The following is a 15,676-nucleotide window of genomic DNA, read 5'->3' as shown; positions in this document are numbered from 1 at the left end:
CTGCCGTCACGGCTGAGGTGTGAGCCCCATGGCCAGTCCTGAGCCAGCCCCCCAGGGGGTGACTCACCTCCTGCCCCAGGGACACGGCTGTCCCTTGCCACCCCCTTGCCACTCCAGCGTGGCAGAGCACCCCGCTTGGCAGTGCGCACCAAACCCCATGGTTTTTGAGGGGCTCGAAGCCTGGCGGGTCACTGACCCCTCCGAGCATCCTTCCCGTGACCGCTCTGCATGGCCACATCTCACAGCGGGGGGCACGGAGACCCGAGCGGGGCCAGCCTCCGGGACGCTTTCTGCCGAGCGTGACACGAACATGACAAAGCCAGCACTTTGCAGGCCGGGATCCTGGCAGCACACCAGCCGTGGCAGCGGGGAGGAGCACTGAGCACAGCCGGGCGGGGAAAGCACCGGCAGCACGGCCCGGCCTGCAGCGCGGCGCGGCCCTCCGTCATGGCGGCGGCGGGCGGCAGCGGGGCCGGATCCTGCTTCGTGCTGGGGGCCTCAGGGGCGACGGGGCGGGCGCTGCTGAGGGAGCTGCGGGCACGGCGGCTCTTCGCCAGGGTGACGGTGATCGGGCGGCGCCGCCTGAGCCTGGCCGAGGAGAGCGGCACGGCCGTGGTGCGGTGGGGACGGGGGTGGCAGGGCTGGAGGGTGGCGGGGGGATGCTGGAGGTGCCAGCTCCCCCCTGAGCCCGGTGTTGTCCCCACAGGAGCAGGTGGTGGTGGACTTTGAGCGGCTGAGCGAGCACGCCGCCGCCTTCCGGGGCCACGACGTGGGCTTCTGCTGCCTGGGCACCACCCGGAGCAAGGCGGGCGCGGTGAGTGGGGCACCCGTCCCCCTGGCAGCCCCGGGGGGTCACCGAGCACCCCCCTGCTTGGTGATGGGGCACACACTGCGGGCACTGCTGCTCCTGGATGGCCATGGGGTGCTGCTCGATGGGGTGGTCCCACTGGGCAGCCCTGCCCCAGGGGATGGGGGAGCGGTGGGGAGCCCCCGTCTGCACTGACCCTGCTCTCCCGCTCTGCTGTAGGATGGCTTTGTCCGTGTGGATCGGGACTACGTGGCGCAGGCAGCAGAGCTGGCACGGGCAGGGGGCTGCAAACACTTTGTCCTGCAGTCCTCGCAGGGCGCCAACGAGCACAGCCGCTTCCTCTACCTGCAGGTGAAGGTGAGGAGGGAAGCCGGGGCGGGCTCCTGAAGCCCAGGGGGTCAGGAAATGCCAGGACATTTGGGAACGAAGCCGGGGCTGAGGTCAGAGGAGATCCAAATGGCCCCAGGGTCCTGATGCTGGGAATAGAGAGCTCAGGGGACAGGCCTGGCAGGACAGCAGCGTCACCTGCAGCGTCCTAACCAGCAAACGCCCTGCACGCAGCATCCTGAGAACCTCTGAGAGCCACCAGAAAGGTCTGGGCAAGACAGGCCCCCTGGAGCCCCCCTCCCACCTCTGCTCCTAGCAGCGGTGGCTACACAGCCATCAGGAGGCTCAGGGTGGGTGCCACTGAGATAGGAACTGCCCGGGGACAGCAGCCCTGGGGGCTACCCGGGCTGCACCGAATCCATCACAAAAGTCTTCTTCCCCGTACGTCCCCAACAGCTGCAGGACTCGCTCCTGCCTGGCAGTGTCCCCTTGCTGGCCATGCCCAGGCTGGGCAGAGTCCAGACACTGTGTCCCCACGTCCCTCGCCCCGCCAGCCATGCGCACGCTGCAGCCCCCCTTGTAGTTTACATCCTGGCTGCAAGGGTGCGCTGCTGACTGACGCTCAGCTGTCCGTCATGGACACAGCTCCATGCATTTCCTTCTCCTGGAGAGCTGCTCTCTGTCCAGGCAGCGCCTGGCCTTGCTTTTGTCGTTACTGACGTTTTTGGGGTCCCTGCTGACCCACCCTGTGGCGGTCCCTCCGAACAGCCGCCCTGCCCTCCAGTTTAGCAGTTGGCATCTTGGCAAAATATTTTACGTTTTGGGCAGGATCAGCTGTGGCTCTTCCTTCCCTGCCCTCTGAGAAGCTCCTCTCCTCGGGGATGTTTGCAGCCCTGGGTTTGTCACGCTGGGAGAGGAGAGACCTTTGCCCACAGCCACACCAAGCCGGTCTCCTGCCTCTTTGGGCACCCTGTGCCCTTCCTCCTGTAACCCTCCTCTCCTGATTTATCAGGATTACACACCTTACAAGCACACACCTATCATCTGTCAGGTGATACTCACAGGGGACTGAGGTGCTGCAAGGCTGAGCACCGAGGTATTCACGGCGTGGTAGAGGTGGTGCTTGTGGTCACCCTCGGTTCATTTTGTCCCTCCCGCGACAGGGAGAAGTGGAGAAGCTGGTCCAGGCTGTTGGCTTCGATCACTGCACCATTCTCCGGCCAGCGTGAGTATGATGGGAGCAGCCCTCCGGCCTCTGCCAGGGGGAGGCACAGGGCTCTGCTGCAGGGGGCCGGGAGATGGGGCCATGGGCAGGGTACAGAAGGAGAGGGCTGGGGAAGGAAGCGGGGAAAGCCCCTGGTGCCTGCACCCCTTCCCCACCACAGCAGGGAGCGAGCACGGCCATTCCCCACAGCCCTTCCCAAAGCTCACGTCATACCCCATGACAGGAGAGGCTTGAGCTGAAAGCAGAGGTTGGGGGACACCAGAAAAGCTTAACCTCACTCGGAGGTCAGCTTACGTTGGGGGGTTGCTTTCCCCCACACTCTACCTGGGAGAACCAGCATCCTGGCTTTGGCAGCACCATAGGGAAAGAAGTTTGGTGTCCCAGCCCAGTCACATTTCAGGCCCCGTGCAGGCTTTTAAGCTGGGCTGCGTCCTGCAGCACAAGTGTGGGACGTTGGTCTCTGGCTTTGCAGCCTGACCCCCGTGTCTCCTCACCCCGCAGGGTGCTGCTGTGCGCGCGCCAGGAGTTCCGCCCCATGGAGTGGATCACCCAGCACGTTCTGGGAGCCGTGGCCTGGCTCTTCCCCACCGCTTACTCGGTGCCCGTGGAAACAGTGGCGAGGGCAATGGTGGCCAGCGTGCTGCTGCCGGGCAAGGGGAAGGTGGAGGTGCTGGAGAACAAGGCCATCCATCAGCTGGGAAAGGCACAGCCACAGCTGGGCACGTAGGGCAAAGCGGGTGGGCAAGAGGTGCTTGGCTCACCTTCCAGGTTCTCTTCTGGGCCAAGGATGAGTGCGTGGGAGAGCAGTGGGGCATTCGCATGGCTGTCGGGGAGCCGGAGGTGTGCTCCTTCATGAGGCAGCCCGTTCTGCCAAACGCTGGTGGGTGAGGAGAAACGGTGCTCTGCTTCCTGAACCTGGGACGCAAAGCTGGGTAAGAGTTGTACAACTCAAACGCTTCTCTGAACTGAGGCCTCGAATAAAATCCTGCGACCGGTCTGTCTGTGCCAGCCCCGCGTTGAAATTGCACCTGCGCGTTGTCAGCCCCGCTGGGTCGGCTCACAGAGTGCACCTCGTGGTGACACCTCCCGGAACGCAGGCGGGCAGGAGCACAGAGGAGGGAGGGAGGAGGGCAGGGTGTCCTCGTGCTCTGCCGTCAGGGTGAAGGAGCCGGGGCCATCGGGGCTGCCCAGGGACCCCCCTGCCTCGCAGGGGGCTGCGCTGCGCCCCAGCTCCTGCCACTGCAGCCGTTCTCAGGCCTCCCGCGGGGTCAAGGACCGTGGTGGCTCCGCAGCTGGGACGGGGCCTTACGTGACTGCCGCGTTCCCTGCTGGCCGCAGTCCCAGCGCCCCGGGCAGTGCAGCTTTCCAGGGTTTTCTCCTCTTCGACCTCCCCGTGGCTCGTGTGTCAGTGACTTGGATGGGGAGAGCGGAAGGGAGCGGAGGTCCCTGGTCTCCATCCTCCCGCACAAGTATTCGGATCGGCGGGCTGGTACCTCGGGGACATGGCAGGAGGAAGGGGCAGGGTGCTGAGGGCTGCACGAGAATAACGTCTGGCTTAGCTCGTGTTTTTACAAACGCAAGGCCACTGAGCATTTGTCCTGGTCAGACCACCCTTGTGAGTGTGAAAGGGATACCTGGAGAGTAATACTTAGTTTAAAAAGGGAAATGTGAGGTGGGCTGGCCAGGAATAGCACGCAAACATCTGAGGGGTGCTGAGGGTTATGCAGCAGGAAGGCTGCTTAAACATGCAGGATTGGGTTGCATTGACGGAACTACGTGCCAGTGCTCAGAGGTTTTAAGAAAAGATGCTGTGCTTAAACAGGCAAGTATAAATGAACACTTGAGGTGACAAGACCTTCAAAGAAGTGAAGACTGCAAACAGATGAGAGTAAAAACAAAGAATACAAGCTCTGGGAAGTTACAAGTAAAAGACAGGCCCCAGGAGGTTTGAGAAAGGCATCCTGAAGGTATAAAAATTAATCATGACTGTGTGAGAAGCAAAAAACTCTCCAGAGAGCTCGGGGGGACAGGACACGATCAGGTTATATGAAGGAGCCATCACAGGAGAGCTTAATCAGTTACTTGTATTAGCCTTGGTAGCGAACAGGCTCACACTAGCATCATTCCTTCGGGGAACGTGTTTGCGTGACTGTCTTAAAGCACTGGGGGAAAAATGATTTTTAACTACATTTTTAGAGCACATAGTTAAAAAAAGAAAAATGCTGGTGCCAGAAGGGGCATTCAGATGAACTGGAAAACACTGAATTGGGTGAGAACGACAGTGATCCTTCCATTAAAAAGCCAATGTAGTTAAATGTGATGCTAATTTTCAAAAAGTTCCAGTGGGAACCAGGAAGCTACAAAGCAGTAAGATGGCGTTCTATAAAAGGCAAGTTGTTAGGAAGGATAATGAAGTCTTGAAATAACAGAAACCAGGATAAATATGGTGCAATGGGAGATTCCGCATGTCTTTTGAGGGGGCAGTTAGGAAGCACAAACCTTTGCTGCTTTTTGAGGAAATGGGCCGCTGTGTACATAAGACGGTCTGGTCCTCAGGGTGCACTTGGGTTTCCACAAAGCTCTCCCAAAAGGGCTCTTAAAGAAATTAAGCTGTCGTGGGAAGAAAAGGAAGGTCTGTGCATTTCTGATTGGAAATATTTTCTTAGCACTATAAAGCCTTGAAACGGACAAAACAAACATTTATTCCTAGACAAAGGTCTGCAGAAAACGCCAGTGCTATTTCTGTGCAACCCTCATTTTTGCTCAGCGGATGGGCACCGCGCAGCATCTCCCCAGCCCCTCCTGGCCCACCCGGGACTGAAGGAGGAGAGATGGGCACCCCTCGGTGCTCAGACCCCCCGAAACAGCCAGGGCAGAACCCCCGCACCCCTGCGAGCAGGAGGAGGTCGGCACGGTGGGAGCCGTGCTCCGGGCTGCAGCTGGAAGGAGAACACGCAAGGTTGCTCGGTGTCTGCTGGACGACGTCCACGCGGACCGCCTGATCCCACAGATCCCAGCTCCCCTGGGATTTCTGACGCTGGCTTTATTGCTGGAGGTTAATGAGGAAAAAACAACCCCCGTCCCCATGGCTCCGCAGCCGGGCGCAAGGCTTCCCGTGCGGCTCTCATGGCCCCGATGCCCTCCCGGCCGGGGAGCTGTGAGAACTGCCTTGCCCCCGCCAGCCACGCTCCCCCCAGACCCAGCCGGGTGGCAATGTCACCTGCAGGCGAGCGGCACAGCGCAGCACACCCCGCAGGGCTCAAGTCCCACAGCACAGCTGCTGGCAAAAGGGCCCCGGGCTGTCCCCAGACAGATGACCCTGCCATCATCAGATGAAACAGGCCCCAAATGCGCCCCAGGGACAGGCAGGCACAGCTCTGACACTGCTCAGGGAAGGAAAGCGTGTCCCAGGATGAGCCTAAATGCAGCCCTGGGGCGTGGGGCAGCTCAGGGCCATCCAAGGTGCTGGTGCCCTGGGGTCCAGAGCAGTGGGTGGGCAGCAAGGGCTGCTCAGGGCACCCAGCAAAGCACACGGACGCCTGCTCCCACCGCCACTCATGAACACAGGGCAGGTGGCAGATCTGCAAGCTGGGAGGGAAATGTCTGGAGCAGCCAACGCTCACCCTCACCACTTCAAAAGCTGTTAAAGCACGAGTTGTTGCCCCGTTTCGTCTGGGGGCTGTAGGAAGCTGCTTAGTGGCTCAGCCACAAACACCTTGCTAGCTGGGGGTTGAAATTACCCAGAGCTGGTTATTGCTGGTGGTCAGTGGGTGTGCACTGCCCTGCAGGCAGGTCCCTGCTCTCAGCACAATCACTCCTGGCCAAGGCATCTGCAGCAAATATTAGGGCAGCTTTAGAGCCAGGGACTTTGGTGCCAGGGCCTTTGGAGCCAGGATTTGCCCCTCGTCTGGCAGCCTTGCCCTCCGGGGCTGCCCCTACACCGTGCTGGCTGAGGCCGGGAGGAACTCGTGCCATGGATGCCCTGGCCACAGGCAGGCATTGGCTCCATGGTTTCCAGTTTTAGGGGAGGAACCAAAGGGAACTTACCTGACCCGAGACAAAAGCTGTCACACTGCACAGGACGAGCTCAGGTCCCTGCTTAGGCCCCGCTCCCCTCGCCACAGGCAGCTGGGGGCTCGGGTGCTTAACTGGTATGGAAGGAGATGGGAAAACCAGCTGAGTTACCAAAATAACAAAATTCTGGGCAGGAATCTGCTTTGGCTTTATCAAAGCATCGCTATCAGATGAAGCTGAAACATTTGTTATCGTTAAAAGATTTTTTTTTTTTAAGTTTACATGGAAACGAATTGGATTTAGAGCAAACCTGTTACCCACCAACCAATACTCACACTGCTGAAAACGTGGAGGTTTTGACATTAACCACAACCTTTAAATCAAAAGCAAAATCTTCTCCTAAGCATGTTGATTTTCATGAAAATATTTTTCACAGAAAAAAAAATAAAGCTCACTTCAACACAACATTTCTAGCCCCCCTTCCAACCCCTGACCGGGAGCCTGACGTACCACCAAGAGGAAACCTTGTGGCTTTCTTGGAGCTCCCCAAAGCGCAGCTCGGCCCTCTCGCTGCCGTCACCCGGCCTCACCCCGGGCACACGTATTTCCCCCCGTGAGCCGCGAGAGGAGAAAACAAGAGCCCGAGGCGGCCGGGGCCAGCTGCGGCGGGACGGCGCTGGGGGGGCTGGCGGGGGTCCAGCTGCCGGCGCTATAAAGCCGGCGCAGGGGGAGCCGGGCCACAGACCGAGCCGCAGCCATTGCTCACCCTTTTCCTGCAGCCGAGGGAGCCACAGCGTGCCAAGATGTGCAAAGGGCTGGCCGCGCTGCCCCACACATGCCTGGAGAGGTGAGAGCTGTCAGCCCCGCGGTGCCGGGCCGCTGGCAGCGAGGGACGGGTGTCGCTTACCGAGAGGGATGGGATGGGATGGGGCGGGATGGGGCTGCTCGCTGCTTGGGGGGATGCTGAGGGTGGCTTGGAGCTGGTGGGATGAGCCGTGATGCCGTCATCCCGGACTCTCCTGTCTGGTTTGGAAACCTCCCCCATCTGCGCTATATCGCTCTGCCGTGGGTCTCGGGTTTGCAACCTGCGACGGGGGAAAGGCAGGAAAGCAGCTGTCTCTCTGCAGCAAGCACAGCCCTAGCTCTGAAGTGCCTCAAAATCCTCTTTCGCTGCCTGCGTTGCCCTCAGCATCCACATCTGTGGCTCTGGTACAGGAGGAAAGGCTCCTCAGGGGGCTGGGGCTCCGGGAAGCCGGGGGCTCTCCGTGGGCACTGCTGGAAGCAGCGCGGGGGCTGCTGCGGGAGGCTGGGGCATCCCCGAGGCAGCGGGGACTCTGCCAGAGGAGGAAGCTTGGTGAAACTTTTGAACACGGGGATTTCTTGGCACTGCAGAGATGCTTAGTGCTGGCTTTCAGATGGGAACCAGGTCACACGAGACCCCCTCCTCATGGACACAGGAGTCTGATGCTGCCCCTCAGCAGGCTGACAGCCGTCAAGGCACGAGGGCTAACGTGGGACCCTACCGCTCCCTTGGGGCCAGGCCAAACTGACCGGGGGGGGAGCAGGTACCGCAGGGCTGTGGGCACGGGCAGAGCAGGACCACCTCCCCCTGCCCTCACGGAGACCTCTCAGGCCTTACACCTGCCCCGGGCAGGATACGGCTCACCCCCCGCGGGCCCAGCCTCACCAGAGAGCAGGCCCCACGCGCCCCCACGCGCCGGCTCCTACCTTCCCCACACCATCATCCTCCACGAGGCGGCCTCTCCTCCCGCAGCCTCCTGGGGTCCGCAGAGCCCTAGGGCAGGTCTCGCTGAGGGTCTGTCAGGCCCTCCAGCCCCCCCAGGGCACGTGCTCTGCGGAAGGGGCCGCCGGGAGCCTCCTCCTGCCGCCAGCTGCCTCCTCGCCAGCATTCCATATTTGTCCATGCGTCCACCGCGCCGGCTGCTGCTGACATGCTCCTGCAGGCATCAGCCATGCAGCCCGGCAGCTCCCCGAGTCTCCCCAGGGCCTTCCCCCCCCTCCCCAGGGACGGTACATCCCAGGAAAGCTTTCACGGGGAAGTTACCCGCCAGCACCTCCCTCCCCGCTCCCATGAAGTCTCCTGGGTGGCCACCGTGGGGCAGGGGACCTGCGCTCACTCCCAGCCTCTCCCGCAACGTTGGAATTTGAAGCAGATCCCATACAAAGGAAGGTTTCCCCATGCAAACAGCCCCGGAGGCTTTTCTGGCTGGATTCAAACTCAGAGCTGCAGTTCTTCAGCTATAACTTCTTTGAGCTTCTTTGTTTTGTTTTCTAAGTTCGAGCCTCTCCTGGCTAGCATCTCGCTCCTGATATGTTTGACAGAGCCCATATTTTCTCTTAATGTCTTTTGGAAGCTGTTTCTCAGACTTTTTCTTGGCTTGCTCCCATTTGTTTTCACACTTAACCTTGCATGGTTTACGGCCGTCTTGATTCTTCTCACGTGGACGCGGCTCTGGGATTTTGGGAGAATTCCCGTTTGTTTATAGCTGCCTTTTTTACCCTGCTGTTTAGCCTTCCTAAAAACTTACTTACAAGACATCTGCTTGAGGACTCCAGGATGGTGCCTTTAAATAGTCCTGCCCTCCTGCTCGCCTGTGAGCGCTCAGCCCTTTTGGCTGTCCTTTCTTGCCTCCCTTTGACAGGCTTCCTCGTTTCTGGACTTTCCCCACGGAGCCCAGGATGTACTCAGGGTGGGGAGGTTCCTGCTCCTGTCCCCACATCAGCAGGGACTCGCGGGGAGCAGACGCTGGTGGTTCTTCAACAGCCCAGGCACGAAGTAGGGCCAGGGCTGCCCAGGGACAGGACACAGCTCTGAGGTCCACCAGGCCAGGCTGGAGACAAGCCCCCCAGGACACAACCTGGGGAAGGATTGCCTCCGGGGCTGAGCTTAAATGGAGCCCCCGGGTTGGGGCTCAGCTGGGGCTGCTCAGGGCCAGCCAGGCTCGTTGGCACCCTGAGAGCCCAACAGATGTTGGCCGTAAGTTGCTGTCACAGGGCAGGAATTTGATGGCAAGATTTTGAGCAAGGTCTAAGTGTCCTCCGGGGAAGCACCTTTGGCTGTGCGAAGCCACCCTTGAGTGCATCCGTACCTTGAGCACGGGTCGGTCCGCAGAGGGACGGTGGTGTCACCGTGTCCTGCTCCGCAGGGACAGACTGCTGGTCCTGTTCCCCCCTTCGTGACGTAGCAGTGCCCGCTGGTTAGCCAGAGGCCACATCCCGTTTATTTATCAGAGGGACCGTGATGAGCCGTGCACGGCAGCATCACTGCACAGGGGACACCTCAGTGCGGGGAGCGTGGGGACCTCATCACCCTTCACCCAAGGTCCTGCTCCTTCCAGGCAAGATCCGAGCTTTCTTGGAAGCATGAGGAACGGAAACTGTCCCTGCAGCCGCTGACATTTTCTGAGAAAACAGTCGGGTTCCTGGGCTCCACGCGAGGGTGTCTGTCGGAGGCAGGTGCCTGCAGCGGAGGCAGGAGCGGAGCCCATGCCAGGTCCCCAGCGTTCACCCACGGAGCCTGGCGGGCAAAACAGTGAGAGAGTTGTGCAGACAGGGAAAAATAAATGAATAAGAGGAATGGCAGTGAAATAGCAGACATAGCAAGGGAACAATCTTACACAGAAGGCATGTGAAAATAAACAGCCGAGAGAAGCGCAGCGAGCCCTGAGCTGGGGAGCTGCAGCGTGGCCTCCATCACCGCGCCGTGCTGGGGCTCCAGAGCAGCACCCGGGGGCTCCGGGTCTGCAGGGCCCTCCCCACTGAAGGTACAAGAGAAAAAAATGTTATAGTCCTTACAAACGTGCCTAGAAAGGAGGGAGCCCCCAGGCGTGAGTGCCTGGGAGGGTCAGGGCCGGCAGGGACGAGGCAGGGAGCGCTGCCCCGCGTTTTGGTGGGCGCAGAGGTTGGTGTTGCAGGGCTGGCGGGTGGGTGCAGCACCGGGGGGGCACCGGGCAGGCTGCTCTCTTGTTTTGTCTGGGCTCAGCGCTGCAGAAACTGCACAGACACCCCCTGAATCATCTGCACAGCAGCCAGCTCGGGTGATGTGATTATCCCGGCCGCAGATGGGGACAAAGTACTGAGATCAAGCTCAAGAGCTGCTGCTAATTCTGAGTGCCTGGCTCAAAATGCCTCAGACGGGCTCCTTTACAGCATTAGGGCCCATTTGTCGGCGTGTAATTAATTACACGGCTTTGTGCCTGGCGCGGCGCCTCACGGTATGGTCGTGCTGTGCTGCCCCCCCTTGTTGTTGTCTGTGTGCCCCCTGCCCATCCCCACACCTGACCTGCCTCTGCTCACCCCCCGCAGGGCCAAGGAGATCAAGACCAAGCTGGGCACACTCCTCCAGAAGCCTGACTCGGCCATCGACTTCATCATCCCCTACCCGGAGAAGCCGGAGAAGCCGGCCAAAGCCCAGAAGTGAGTGGGGGCTTGGCGGCATGCGGCGGGCTCCTCGCGGTGCACGCACTGGCTGCGGGCTCGGTGCCACACAGCCCGAGACGTGCCGGGCTGCGTGGAAACCAGCTTTCTGATGGAAACTCAATTTGTGTTTGATGAGATTTCGCCTTCAGCTGATAGAGGTTTTGCCGGAGGCGTGAGGCACTCGGATTTCTCTGAGTCATCTGCCAGGGCACAGAAGTGCCAGTGAGGCGGGGCGGGTGGCTCTGGGGCTGCAGCGTGTCCCCAAGCCAGGACATGGCCCCAGGGCATGCTGAAGCTGTTCCCACCTTGCTGCTTTCACCCCGAGCCCCTGCTCTCCAGCATCCCACAGCTATAACACAGCAAAGCAGAGGAGTAGCTGGAGAGGCTGATGGTTTGTTCTGCAGGATTAGCAGTTTGAGGGATGGAGAAGTGTGTCAGGAGGCAAAACAAGCCTTCAGAAAATGTTAGCTTAAATCTAAAAGCAGAACGGTGTCCTGGATGTAGGCAATAGCCTCACCCACGTACCCCCAGCCCAGCCTCACCACGAGCCTGGGCATCTGAGCTGCTGCCCCAGCAACTCTTACACCATCCCTCTGCCCCGACTCGCTGTCACCCCACCTTGTTGTCCCTAAACGGAGCATCAAAGCTCCCGCTGACCCACCACCCCAGTTCTGCAGCCTCCAAAGCCCTTCCCTCCATCCCTCCCTGCTTCTAAGGGAATGCCTGCCCGCTGCATGGCGAGCAGCCCCTCTACCCGGGCTTTCTTTATCCCCTTCAGGCCGTCCCCGGAGGAGGCTCTGCAGTGGCGTGACTCCCTGGAGAAGCTCCTGCAAAACCCCTGTAAGTCCCCCCCTTCCCATGGCCACGTCCCCCCACGCCCGGGGTCCCCCCGGGGCTCAGCGGGGACTTGGGGCCCCCCTGGCGCTCAGCGGTGCCCGGCCCCCCGCAGACGGGCTCGCCAGCTTCCGCAGCTTCCTGCGCTCCGAGTTCAGCGAGGAGAACGCTGAGTTCTGGGTGGCCTGCGAGGACTACAAGAAGACCAAGTCCCCCGTGAAGATGGCGGAGAAGGCTAAGAGGATCTACGAGGAGTTCATCCAGACCGAGGCGCCCAAAGAGGTCAGTGACCATGGGGCAGGGGATGGTGCTGGTGGGGATGAGGGGTTTTTGGGATGATGCTGTCCCAGAAGAGAGGGATGGCTGCAGGGCATGATGTGCCACAGCCAAGGGCTTGGAGATACCACAGCCCACCCCTCGCACAGGTGGAGCCCCCATCCCTGTCACGCTCCCATCACAGGTGAACATCGACCACTTCACCAAGGCCATAACCATGAAGAACCTGGTGGAGCCATCGCCGAGCAGCTTCGACATGGCCCAGAAAAGGATCTTTGCCCTGATGGAGAAAGACTCCCTGCCCAGATTCGTGCGGTCGGAGTTTTATCAGGAGTTAATCAAGTAGCAATGCGGCCTGGCTGTGCGAGGCACTCCCTGCGGGCGGCCCTACTGCTTCTGTCTCAGCACCTACTCCTCCCGTAGCCGCTTTGCTTTCCTGACGCCACCCTGCAGGAGCACCCAGGAGTGTTGCTAAACACCTGCCCCAGTGCTTTGGACGCTCGGAAGGCCCGACATCTCCTCCCACAGTCTCCTTCCTCCCCTGCAGAAGAGCAGCTAGCAGGAGCACCCGGGGATGCTCAGCAGCCACGCGGCCGTAGGGCAGAGGTGGCTGTGTGCCGGGATGGCTGCGAGGCAGCCCATCCGCTCCCCGCTGGAGGCAGTACAGAGGATGAAGCACGATCGACTCGTTCAAAACACCGGGACTCTTTAGCAACGCAGCCCTCCTGCCCACTTGTGTTACGTACCGAGCTCGTAGTCCCCACCTGTGCTCCCGGTGCCCGGAGCCACACCACTGCGGTGGCCGGCGCCGTGCTCGGGTTGCACCTTCAGGGATGCTGCTGCAGCCGCTTCTCGCTCCGGTTGCTTCTGCAGTAGGCACGCCAAAGCCATCCTTCTGCACAAACCCAAACCAGGGGCACCGGTTAGAGGGGAGAAAGTCATGCTGGGGGAGAAGAAAGCTGCTGAGCGAAACTGGTCAGAGCCAATTCCAGGGGAGAAAAGAAAAAAATCAAACAGCAAAGCCAAAGCCAAAAATGTTGTTGGAAATACAAAAAATAAAACCCTGTCTTCTTGAACAGACGGCAAACTCTGCTGAGTTTGTGTAGCCTGCTTCTCTCTTCTGTCTCCCCCTCTCTGCCCAGGGCAGGTGATCCATAAGGCAGTCTCATGAAAAGGCCGCATCTTTTCAAGCGATCCAAATGCAGCCCACTGTGCGCTACAAGAACAAATGCTGTCTGATGATGGGGCAAAGGCAACTGCAAAAGGCCGCCGGGGCCTCACTCACCCCCAAATAGGCAAGTTCTCTGACCAAATGTGCTGAGCCCTGTTCCTGGGGCCTGGAGGCCTCATCCTCACAATGGTTTCTTGCTGCAGCATCTGAGTGTGAGGAGCACGCAGCCGGGGATTGGCCACGTACGTTCAAAGCGAGCGGTCATGCTCCTTGCTAGCGGCTTGGACCAGACCCAGACCACTAAACTTCATCATGAGGCTCCACGCAGCCTCTTCAACACTTTCAGAATCGGATCAAAGCCCCACCAGCCCCAGATATTTGCACGCTGTCACTGCAGTGAGGAATGAAAACACCGCAGGATGGGGGCTGCATTTCCCAGGCAGGGATGGGGAGGCAAGGGAGAGATGAAGGTGACCACAAGCGTGCCCACGGCGGTGGCTTCCTTCTGCTCTCAAGCGAACGGCTAGGGAAGTCGGAGCGGAGCGGCAGGGCGTGAGGCTGGTGGGCACCTCCTGGGGGCAGCTTCAGCTTCAGCTGCCCCCCGGAGGTGTGGGATCACCCCAGAAGGGTGCGTGGAGAGCAGGAGCAGGGCAGGAGGGCTCGGGCAGCCCTGGTCACTCAGGGCATCCCCACCACCACCCAAACATCTCCGCGACGTGGTGCCATGACAAGCGGGTTCAGCACACTTACTCTGCCTGCTCATGGTGCTACCCACAGAAACGCGAAATCGACCAGGCTTCCTTGCAGAAAGACCCAGACCTTTCATTTTCATTGACGCTTTGGCAGCTATTTCCAGATACCCTCACATGTTTCGCAGTCGAACACCGACACTGTCGAGATTTGGATTCTGCTGGATGAAAACCTGGGATGTCACCGGCTGCAGCAGCTCCACGCGGAGCAGGGAGGTGGCACCAGGTACGTACGTGCCGAAAAGAAAGCCGGAGGCCAGAGAGGTGAAACTGCTCCGCTGGGAATCCCACCCCAGCTCGACTTCTGCTGAAAATATTGGAAACCTGCTTTAGGGGTGATTTAACAGGTGCAGGAAGTGACTGGGTGGCCACAAAACATGACCCCCAAAGTGTTTTGGAGCTCTTGTGAAGTTGTGTTTGTGTAGAAGGGTCGTTTGGCTAATTACTGGGCACGCTCGCTCGGAAATGTAGCAATGCCTGTACCGCACAGCCAAGCTTTCTGCAGGCCCAGAAGTGTTTAGGTGGGCTATTACCAACCATCATATCTCTGGTAGCAAATACTTTATGTATTTTGTCACTCTTGCTCTTATCAAGTTTGGCATATATACGAGCACTATGCACATGACATGATACATCTGCACCGTTGCAGACATACGTGAGTATACACACACACATATATAAGTACTCTTAATGTTGGCAGCCAGATCCCCAGTGAGTCAGTGAGTCCAGATGCAGAGTTTTTGCATACAGTGCCTGGGATCTAAGGGATGAGTGTGAGAGGATTTAGCACGGTCCCCAACACCACCAAAGGAAACCTTGGCCATCCACCCTGGTGATGCTGACAGAGGCACGTCTTCCCAAACACCCTCAGAAGTCACCCTGTGCTCTCAGACCACCAGCAGCCCTGGCGCTGGCACACCCCGCTGCCCCAGCACACCTCGTGCTCTCTGAGGCACGCGGGGTGCCTGGGGACCCCCCCTCTGCTGTGGGGCAAGACAACCCCACACTGCAGCCCGGGGCACTCGGGTTAATGCCAGGGCATTGCTTGCTGCGTGCGCCCTGGCTAATTTGGCGACCGGGCCCTCGCACCTCACCTGCCACGGGGCGAATCGCCCAGCTCTGCCCCGGCATGGGACGGCTGCAGCTGCCCACGGGGGGCTGGGGGTGTCCCGGGGCTCGTCCCAGCCCCTGGTCACGGGCCTGGGCTCCCTGGCTGGAGCGTGCCAAGTGCCCCAGCCAAGGACGGGACCGAGGTTGGAACAGATAGGCTCCTTACACATCCAAGCAGCTGTCTCCCAGTTTGATGGTCTCTGTGTGATTCCCACTAGACAGGTCTCCTGAGTGGTGATGCGGGATGCTGGTGGGCACTGAGGAACTGGTTGTGTTAACCCACATTCTTGTACCACTCAGTAATCCACATATAAACATATATTTCTGCTACCGTCTCGATGGACTATTTTTTCTCTTTGCACTGAAGGGGCAGCACGTCCTTACTTCCCACAGAGCACTCCCAAAAGTTGTTCCCAAAAGCCCTGGCAAACAGCAAAGGCCTCTGAGAGCTTCGGCTGCAGCAGATGTGGCAGTTTCCCAAGAAACTGGAAAAAGGAATAAAAATATCACCCCGGGAGACTGGCCTGGAGGAAACCCCCCCGGTGCCTGCACGGCCCGGGCAGCCTGCTCACCCTCAGCCACGTCGCCGTCAGGCAGCAGCTCTGCACTTATAGGATTTGTGCCCATGGCTAGGTCAAGCCCTGAGCTGAAATGTGTTCTCCTCTGGAGCTGTGATAGGGAAAACATTTGTCTGAGGGGCAGCTGGGCCTGCTGCAGGCAGC

At 59.7% G+C, this 15,676-nt stretch overlaps 2 protein-coding genes across 3 annotated transcripts; both read left to right on the top strand.

The window, feature by feature from the left end:
* Positions 1-444: 444 nt before the first annotated feature.
* HTATIP2 (HIV-1 Tat interactive protein 2) lies at positions 445-3,357 on the top strand. Of its 2 annotated transcripts, XM_013190111.3 has the most exons (5): positions 445-615; positions 707-814; positions 1,028-1,165; positions 2,299-2,360; positions 2,862-3,087. In XM_013190111.3, the coding sequence occupies exons 1-5, from the start codon at positions 448-450 to the stop codon at positions 3,085-3,087; spliced, it is 702 nt and encodes a 233-aa protein (XP_013045565.2). In that variant the 5' UTR covers positions 445-447. The 2 variants fall into 2 exon arrangements, with proteins under 2 accessions (XP_013045565.2, XP_047936227.2); XM_048080270.2 differs by lacking the exon at positions 2,299-2,360 and having other exon boundaries at positions 2,862-3,357.
* Positions 3,358-7,063: 3,706 nt separating this feature from the next.
* On the top strand, positions 7,064-15,289 carry RGS5 (regulator of G protein signaling 5). Its single transcript, XM_013190114.3, has 5 exons — positions 7,064-7,221; positions 10,701-10,811; positions 11,593-11,654; positions 11,764-11,930; positions 12,109-15,289. Exons 1-5 carry the CDS (start codon positions 7,178-7,180, stop codon positions 12,268-12,270), a joined length of 546 nt encoding a protein of 181 aa, XP_013045568.3. The 5' UTR covers positions 7,064-7,177; the 3' UTR covers positions 12,271-15,289.
* Positions 15,290-15,676: the final 387 nt, after the last annotated feature.

The sequence above is a fragment of the Anser cygnoides genome, chromosome 8, assembly GCF_040182565.1.
Source record: "Anser cygnoides isolate HZ-2024a breed goose chromosome 8, Taihu_goose_T2T_genome, whole genome shotgun sequence".
Lineage (NCBI taxonomy): Eukaryota > Metazoa > Chordata > Aves > Anseriformes > Anatidae > Anser > Anser cygnoides.
The sequence above is the reverse complement of the archived record's forward strand: the minus strand, read 5'-3'. Positions and strand labels throughout refer to the sequence as shown.

What these genes read in the sequence shown, in the direction of transcription:
- RGS5 (XM_013190114.3), top strand. Translation starts at nt 7,178, where the DNA reads ATGTGCAAAGGGCTGGCCGCGCTGCCCCACACATGCCTGGAGAG. An exon ending in AAGCCGGCCAAAGCCCAGAA is followed by an intron (nt 10,812 to 11,592) that starts GTGAGTGGGGGC and finishes TATCCCCTTCAG; the next exon opens with GCCGTCCCCGGAGGAGGCTC. An exon ending in GAAGCTCCTGCAAAACCCCT is followed by an intron (nt 11,655 to 11,763) that starts GTAAGTCCCCCC and finishes GGCCCCCCGCAG; the next exon opens with ACGGGCTCGCCAGCTTCCGC.
- HTATIP2 (XM_048080270.2), top strand. Translation starts at nt 448, where the DNA reads ATGGCGGCGGCGGGCGGCAGCGGGGCCGGATCCTGCTTCGTGCTGGGG. An exon ending in AGGAGAGCGGCACGGCCGTG is followed by an intron (nt 616 to 706) that starts GTGCGGTGGGGA and finishes TTGTCCCCACAG; the next exon opens with GAGCAGGTGGTGGTGGACTT. An exon ending in CCCGGAGCAAGGCGGGCGCG is followed by an intron (nt 815 to 1,027) that starts GTGAGTGGGGCA and finishes GCTCTGCTGTAG; the next exon opens with GATGGCTTTGTCCGTGTGGA.